Raw genomic sequence first — 8446 nt, 5'->3', positions numbered from 1 at the left:
GTTTGCGTGGCGTACAGTCAATGAAAACACAGATGAATCATTCAAACAGTGATCTTTCAGCTCAACATTTCTTTTCCTCCCACTTTTCTACACAAAGCCAGATCCCTGCAGGCAGCCTGTCCAGTTCTGGGGCCGCCTGGCTCCACTGACTGGGGCGTTTATTTTTAGAGCTCCACCACGGTCCAGTGTCTGTCATCAGGCTGCATAAAGCTACGGCTGCATGCCTCCATCTGTACGTTGTGACTCACTATAACAAAGATGGTGAGCGCTGCACTTCAAGTACGTTTATTTTACACTTACAATTAGACCAACTTCCTTGTAAAGTTAACCTCAACCTCTTAAAAATCCTTCTTCTTTTCTTTAATTTCATCTCTAGCTCTGGCTCTGACCACTTTTGCAAGGATTTAATGGATCCTAAAAGGCTCCCTAAACCTAACAGGTTATTCAATGTTTTTTTGTTGTTGTTTTTTTTGTTGCATGAAAACATACATATTTTTGTCTTCCTCCTTTAAAAAGGCAATATAGGTTTTGGCTCACAGTTGCAGCAAAAAAAAAAAAGCAAAATGAAACAAAAAAAATGAAGTAGAGCAGTAAAGAAGATGCTCTTGGTTTTCTGTTAAACTCTCTTTCTCATCTCTATGTGCTACCAAACAGTTTCCAGAACACAGTCAGTCTTTTTTTATCAGCTTGTTCAGCTTTTTTACTTCCCAGAATCAGATGTTGCTACCATAAGTGCAGATGAGATTTCACTCACAAGATTTATTGATGGCATGCAGCATCTTGGTGCGAGTACTGAAGAACCTGAAGACTGAACAGGAAGTACAGTCTTCTATTTTGCTTTCTGAACTTTTTCCATAGAGCATTAAATGGCCCGAATAATAATGGTTACGACCTCATCTCTTTCCTGGACAGAGCCGATGAAAGATTTACAGCTGTGACTAAGTACATGTACTCTGTTTTTCATCCTATGCATCTATATTTTTTCTATGCATCTCTGTTCTGCGGGGTTTTTCCTCAGCGTTTGGTTTCAACCTTCTTACATCACCAGTTGGGTTAGGAGATTTTTCTTGCACTGCAAAAACAAAACAAACAAACAAAAAAAAAACAAAACAGAAAATGGGCAAAAATATAAGAACAGTTGAAATAAGACAAAATTAATATGCAAGTAACTTTTCTGCAACATGTGTTTGTTTTAATTTTAAATATGACTATCTTTTTTATTTTCTTGTACATAGTTTGTTGCTGTATATAAATAAATATCCACATCTTGTACGTTTTTTAAGTTATCCAACTGAGTTTCACAGTTATTTCTCATGTTATTTTTTTTTAATAAATATGTAATATTTTCTTGTGTTGTAAATGTGCTTGTATTGTGCAGTCTCTTGTTCTTGTACATGGTGCATTTTAAAAGGAAAGACTCCGGTCCTCCCAAACTCTTAAGTGGACTTTTCAATTTTTCTTCCACATTTTTTCCTCCCATTCAACTTTCCTCATATATGGGTGGATACAGCACTATGTGAACTGTTACGTTCACATAGAACTGTTACTAAACAATAGAATATGTAAAAATATTGGTTTTCTTTTGGCTTGAACAATCTCCAAATGACCAGACCGACCGAATTTAGAGCTTTCAATGGCTGTAAACTATGATGATAACTAAAAGCGAGTGCTCTCTGTTACTCATCTGTATAGAATGTCACAGGCCGGCCGCCATGATAGAATGTTATTTAGCTATGACTCGTTTGTATTTGAAAATGATGCGTTTCCCTTTAAATGTCGCAGCTGAGCTCAACCAGGAAGCGGCGCAGCGATCCGTGCCCGATCCTCCATCATCAACAGGCTCCCGTTTGTTTGTGTCCTGCTGTCTCTTGTCCTCTGCTCTGCTGGCTCATTTTTCTTTTGGTTTTTAATAAATGAAGTCAAAGTAAAGGGGTTCGGTTTGGCTGTGTGAACTCTCCGGAAGCATGGCGGACGGTCCAGCCGCTGATGTTGACGAGCCGCCCAGTATCATTTTCCCCCCGGTCATCACTGTGTCCGACCTGCCCAGCACTGCTGCAGGTAAACTGACGGCGGTCTGACTCATTACTCACCTACACAGCTTCTTTAAGGCTTTGATGCTGCAGTCAGACGTTTACATACACTCGTCGTGGCGTATTAATTAGGGGGCTTTTAATAATAGGTGAATGACAGGAATCATTAGCATTGCTCATTCTGTCACACGTTTAAGTATATCGAGTTAGCATAAGATAATAACCACCTGCCTAACGGTGTTTTTTAGTCTCCTTTTTGGTGCATGGAGGCATGCTGTGGTATCTGGAGCAGAACCTTTTAAGTGCTGTTGGTTTATGAGGTGGGGCCTCCATGGATCCGACTTGTTTGTCCAGCATAAAGACATGAATGGAGATCTGACTCCTCAAACTGGTAGTTTTCAGCCCAGTCTTGCCCAAACCATAACACTGCCTCCGCTGGCTTTCCATGTTCTTGTAGTCCACATGTTTTCAGACAAACTCAAGGTCCAGGGGCCATAGCTTTTTATGTGGCCCTCCAGACTCCAGAGGGACACATAAAAAGAACTGAAACAGTTGTGTATTTAATATTATTTTATCAATAATATCAAAGCGGTTTTACCTATTTTGTGCCAAATTACATTATGAGCAGAGCGCAGGAGATATAAACTCTCAACACCACAAATGATTGTTTGTTCACAGAAATATATGCGCTCATGTCAGTTTCACTGCACAGCCAGAAAGATACAGAAATACAGTTTTTGAGCATAAACTGCATGAAAAGTGTGGGTGTTAAAACACCCACATCCCCACAGGTGTGATGCCTATCCTGCACACCAGCAGGTGCAGTGAAGGAGACATAATCTGTGTGATTCACTTCTCCCTAGAGTGGACATAATGTTATGCCCGATTGCTACTACTTAGTGCTCAAAGAAGACAATGACCCAAAACACATTGAATTTAATTTCACACATTCAGACAATGAATGTGGCTCAGGAGCTGTCAGCATTTTCAACACAAATTCAGTTTTTGATTTTCCTGTTGCTGCTCGTATCATCTACCCAAAACGGAGTTAAGGAAGTAGTTCTGTCATTCCGTTTGCTCCGTCTGTCTGCTTGTCCATCAGGGCGTAACCTGAAGGAATGGCTCCAGGAGCAGTTCTGTGACAAACCGCTGGAGCAGGACGACATGCGGCTCCACAACGCCGCATACGTGGGCGACCTGGACACCCTGAGGAACCTGCTGCAGGAAGATGACTTCAGACGGTGAGGCCAGCTAACTGCCGGACTGATCAGGACACCTAATCTACGCTGTAGTTCTCAGGTTTTGCTAATTTCTAGAGAAAACAACTGAAAGATCAGAGAGAAAATGCAAAAGTCTTGTGTTGTCTATGTTTGTGTTATTTGTTTTAGAGAATATTAGATGAGACGTATTACTCTTCTTATAGCACATTTCACACTTTTTGTGGTGCCATTTTAAAAACAACCATAAGACTCTTAATTTTTTGGTTTCAGGCGCATTAATGAGAAGTCGGTGTGGTGCTGCGGCTGTCTGCCCTGTACGCCCCTGCGGATCGCAGCAACGGCCGGACACGCCGCCTGCGTGGCCTACCTGATCGCCCAGGGAGCCGAGGTGGACCTGGTCGATGTCAAAGGTCAGACGGCGCTCTACGTTGCGGTGGTTAACGGTCACCTGGACTGCGTTCGGATCCTCCTGGAAGCTGGCGCCGATCCCAACGGGAGCCGCCACCACCGCAGCACCCCCCTGTACCATGCGGCGCGGGTCGGGCGGGTGGACGTCCTGCAGGAGCTCATCAGGTGAAACGAAGCAACATACAAACCTCTTACTTTGACCTCCAGCAGATTTATAGATGTATTATATCCTACAAATAAAATGTGTTTTTACTCCGTTTTTGCTGTAATGTGCTGAATTACTCAATTACTTAATATTTTTAATCATGTTTCCTTTTGACATCCCTTTGTTATTTTCCCGTTACAACAGTAATTTCAATGTATTTTTATTAGATTGTGAATGTTCTTTAAAAAAAATCATAAATGAAAGTTGGTGTGTTTGTTTTTTATTTTTTTTGTATTCAGTCCCCTGATTCAATGCCTCATAGACCAGCTTTGCAGTGAAATGTTGCTCCATCATCATTTGGAAAATAGCCGTTATAAGACCTGCTTGATATTAGTCTGGACTTTGATTGGGCCCTTTTAACACATGAGTATAATTTAACTTAAACCAGCTTTTTTTTTTTTTATCAAATATGGACTTTGAACTGTATCTGGATCAGACTGCAGGTCAAGTCAAAACCAATTATCATTGTAGATAATGTGGGCAGATTTGTGGAATTGGACATTTAAAAATTGGAATATCCTAAAATGTGGTAATTTGTGTATTTTATTCCAAGTGGTTTTCTGTGACTGAGCGATAGAAGAGTGTGTCCTGTCTGCTGCTCTCTGTCGGCCTGTGTGTGTATGTCCGTGTGTGTGCGTGTGTGTGTGTGTGTGTGTGTGTGTGTGTGTGTGTTGGATGTGACCTGGTCAGCCGAGGCTCAGGTCTCCCTCAGACGTGCTGCCGAGTGAGAGAAACCTGATCCCAACGCAGCACGCTGCTGTTACACCAGTCACTTCCAACTACAACAAGTAAAGCAGAGTCCTTAGTCTGTGAAACAGGAAAACAGCTCTGTCTGTAAGTTATTTTGCATTAATGAATAATTGGAACCACAAAGAGAACAGCCAGAGCATGTCAACACAGAGAGGGAACAAGCTAGCATTGACTGTCATTTCTACAAACTCATCCCTCATCAAAGATCCTTAGTGGTGGAAGATGTGCGCTTACTGAAGGCTTCTTTCTCCAGAATTTTGTAGCTTCTTGTTTTCTTTCATTTTTTTCTGTACATTCAGTTCCGTCCATCCTCTTGTCAGCTCTGACCAGCTTCCCCAAAGCATGATGTTTAACAGTGCGGCTGGTGTGTTCAGGATGTCTGGAAATGTTAGTTTTTCATCCCACTTTGCATTTTGTACAGACATAAAAGTTGAGTTTTATTTGGATCTGACCAGACCATATTCCTCCACATGTTCTATGTAACAGTTTTCATGTAGACAATTTCCTCCAACCTGTGCTGTTTACTTCAGAAGCTTTAGAGTATTTGTTTCTTTTTTAATTGATGCTATGCTTGCTCAGTTTGAATTTGGGATATTGTTGTAGTTTTTAAACTTACATTAAAAAAAAAACAACAAAAAAAAACTGTTATTTCTACTGTATCATGCACTATTTTAAAGTTTTGATGTTAACAAAATACTAAAAACTTAAAGAGATGTGAAAACTTTTGTGTTTTTTCCCCCCCGTAAGAGTACGCAAACTTATTTTTTATATACTTCATTTATATCAGTGAGAGGACAGTCATCATAGATTAATATTAACAATTATTTATTATGAAGCCAGGCAGTTATAAGATATGTGGCTTTTTACAACATCACTTTTTGTTTTCTTTCTTTTCTTGTTGCCCTAAATTGCATTCTGTATTGAGGTTGTGCAAAATGCATCTTTTTCAAACATAAAACCATGCAACTTTTCTTGTATATTTCTAGATTCAATGCCGATGTTGACATGGACCACCAGCTGGGTCCCCGGCTCCTCCTCAGTGCTCGAACCCTTAACACCCTGGTGGTGTGTCCTCTCTACATCAGCGCTGCCTACCACCACCTTGAATGTTTCCGGTTGCTGCTCCTAGCCGGCGCGCAGCCCGACTTCAACTACACGGGGCCCGTCTGCCACGAGGCCCTGACTCGGGGCCTCGCCTCCTGCCTGCTCGACGCAGTGCTGCGACACGGATGCGAGGTGAGCTTCGTCCACCTGCTGCTGGACCATGGCGCAGACCCAGCGCTGGTTCCTTGGGAGCAGGTGGAACTGGAGGCGCCAAACCGAAGGAAGGTGGATCCGGAGGCACTCAGGGTGTTCCTGGAAGCAAAGAGTGAGTGGAAATAATTTGCAAGTGTGTAGACGTTAATGGAGAGCTGCTGTTGTGTGTCATTTATATTAACTTATGTTGGTGTAAACATGAGAAATTGAAACAGATCAGGCAATATGAGATAATACTTTTGCCATGCTGTTGTATTTATTTATATTTTAAGATCAACTGACCATCTTGGAGTGAGCGTTCAATGATCTCTGATGGTCCCCAAGAAGTCAAATAAATATTAGCTGAATTAGTCAAAAAGTAGGTCATGCAGTCTTCAGTTGGAGCCACTTTAAGTATTCAGCTTGTTAAAGTCAGTGAATCCTCATTGAGGCAGAGAGTGCCTTAATAGTGCACTATGAGATTAAATAATGTTATTAGAGAGTCATTACTAACACTTTTAAAGAACAAATTTGGGACAACCGTGACGAGGACTCTAACCTTTACGCCACGCGACGCCACATTATGAATAACTTCTAAACCTTTATCCTTTGACTCTTTTTGTGCAGCCACTTAGCCGCCATTGTTTTTTATTTTTCCTTCACAGAAAACCCTCATAGGCTCACGTATCTGTGCCGCATCCGGATCCGCAGAACAATGGGCAAAAGCCGTCTGAAGCACATAGCTTTGTTACCGCTACCAGAATCCATCAAGAACTTCCTGCTGCACCGAAACTGACGTTTGTCCACCGTAATCCATGCGGGTAATAAAAATGAATAAAAAAATCTTAGTAAGTCCCAAAGACAAGCTGTTGTTTGCTTTTTCCTTTATAAAAATGTAGACATTTATTTTCTAAATGTTTGGAAGTTAAAAGTTCTGGATTAACTTTCCGTCACTGTAAGGATTTTTACAGTTATTTTCTTTTTTAAGTTATCAAAGGAGCCTTAGCCATGTCTGAACTTGTGAAAACTGTGTCTTACAACAAATGTTTTCTTTCAAATCACAAAAATGTGTCGTGACTCTAGTTCAGGTTAGGTGTAAAGATTACAGTATAAATTAGCCTGAATCAAGAGTAAAGTTCTCGTTTGTAGAAGTGTGATCCAGCTCCTTTAATTGCTCTTTTACATTCATGTAAACCACGACTTTATCCAATCATCTATTAAATATTTCAAGTTTTATCTTTTGTAAAGTGTTGCTACAGGCGGCTGTAAGGGCTCAAGGTAGCAAAACATTTTACATAATTTCATCTCTAAAGTGACAATAAAAAGAACAATGGTACGTTCCCCACTTGTTAATTAAGATTATAAAGCCTGAAGCTGGTTACATTTTCATGTTGTGGCAATCTAAATTATGTTTTGTTAATTACCACCCAAACAAACTTGTTGAAATGTTCTGCTGTTTGATGGTGGTATTGCACTTTTGTTTTCCTGTAGATAAGTGTTTATGAAGTTAACCTCCTTTTGCTTCTCCATGTTAATACTACAGGTGTAACGATACACTTAATTTAAGTTAGGAAAGCAGATTAGATGTTTGGATCACCGTTTAATAGTTTATATAATTTGGGGCTAAACTTCATTATTCATACAGCTACAAATCATTATCACCTGCGATTCTTGCATTGGTTTGGTGTAGAGTGCTGTAGATAGAGGCTTAACCCGCCATGATTAACCAAACATGGTGTCTTTTACTAGGCTTTTTCAGCTGTTGTGTTCTGCTAGTGGTGGCTTAGTTAATTGCAATTACCAGTTTGTGCCACTAGATGGTGTTGCATCTGTATAAAACAATTCCTTTACATTAACATTTTTGTGAATGAAAGAGCAAATTAAAGGAACGTGATCCATACTGTAATACTGGTAGCTGGAGAGATGTTTACCTAATAGATATTACTACTACATGTCAATATACTGAGAAAAAACAGGATCCTGACCAACCTGTGACTGTGTAAGAAAATATACTACAAGTTCTTTTCTGTATCATTGACAATCTATAAAATGTTGATAGAAGTGTTTTTAACTTTGCATTTTTTAGCCAGGAAGCTGCCTTCTCTGGGGATTTGTCACATATGTTGTCTTCAGTGCAGGTCTGCTACTTTTTCTCAAATACTAACATTTAAATGTGGTGCATGTGTAACATGTCAGTGTGTCTTGCTCAGAAATTTGTCCTATTTGTTTGCAAACATTAAATCTGGTCTCGGATGATTCCTTGTGTGTTTGTATTACCTTAAACACGTCGAGTCAGACGAGTTTGCATGCTTCTTGGAGTTATTTCCGGATGCTTACTGTTCCTTTTTGATTTCTGTTACAAACCAAGATGAGTCAAATCATCTGAGCCTGTGAAAATGATTGGCAATGAAAAAGTAACACTATTAGCAGTCCCTAGATGGAGCTTTCCAGAATATTTGGAACATTAGTAAGTGTGCCTTTGTTATAATTTTCTCATGTGATCCCTGATAGTGCCATTTGAGTCACCTACCAAGAATATGGAAGAGCAGTGCAGAATCTCCTTTATCCTCAGAGGTCTGAAAACGTTTCATTTAGTA

General features: G+C 40.2%; 1 protein-coding gene across 1 annotated transcript; it reads left to right on the top strand.

The window, feature by feature from the left end:
• The first annotated feature begins 1767 nt into the window (after positions 1-1767).
• asb1 (ankyrin repeat and SOCS box containing 1) lies at positions 1768-8105 on the top strand. Its single transcript, XM_015029923.1, has 5 exons — positions 1768-2058; positions 3133-3271; positions 3521-3823; positions 5600-5982; positions 6515-8105. The coding sequence occupies exons 1-5, from the start codon at positions 1965-1967 to the stop codon at positions 6643-6645; spliced, it is 1050 nt and encodes a 349-aa protein (XP_014885409.1). The 5' UTR covers positions 1768-1964; the 3' UTR covers positions 6646-8105.
• The last annotated feature ends 341 nt before the right edge of the window (positions 8106-8446 follow it).

Source organism: Poecilia latipinna, unplaced genomic scaffold (assembly GCF_001443285.1).
Source record: "Poecilia latipinna isolate Pla-1442-1.1 unplaced genomic scaffold, P_latipinna-1.0 Scaffold167, whole genome shotgun sequence".
Taxonomy (NCBI): domain Eukaryota; kingdom Metazoa; phylum Chordata; class Actinopteri; order Cyprinodontiformes; family Poeciliidae; genus Poecilia; species Poecilia latipinna.
The sequence above is the reverse complement of the archived record's forward strand: the minus strand, read 5'-3'. Positions and strand labels throughout refer to the sequence as shown.

What these genes read in the sequence shown, in the direction of transcription:
- asb1 (XM_015029923.1), top strand. Translation starts at nt 1,965, where the DNA reads ATGGCGGACGGTCCAGCCGCTGATGTTGACGAGCCGCCCAGTATCATT. An exon ending in CAGGAAGATGACTTCAGACG is followed by an intron (nt 3,272 to 3,520) that starts GTGAGGCCAGCT and finishes TTTTGGTTTCAG; the next exon opens with GCGCATTAATGAGAAGTCGG. An exon ending in GTCCTGCAGGAGCTCATCAG is followed by an intron (nt 3,824 to 5,599) that starts GTGAAACGAAGC and finishes GTATATTTCTAG; the next exon opens with ATTCAATGCCGATGTTGACA.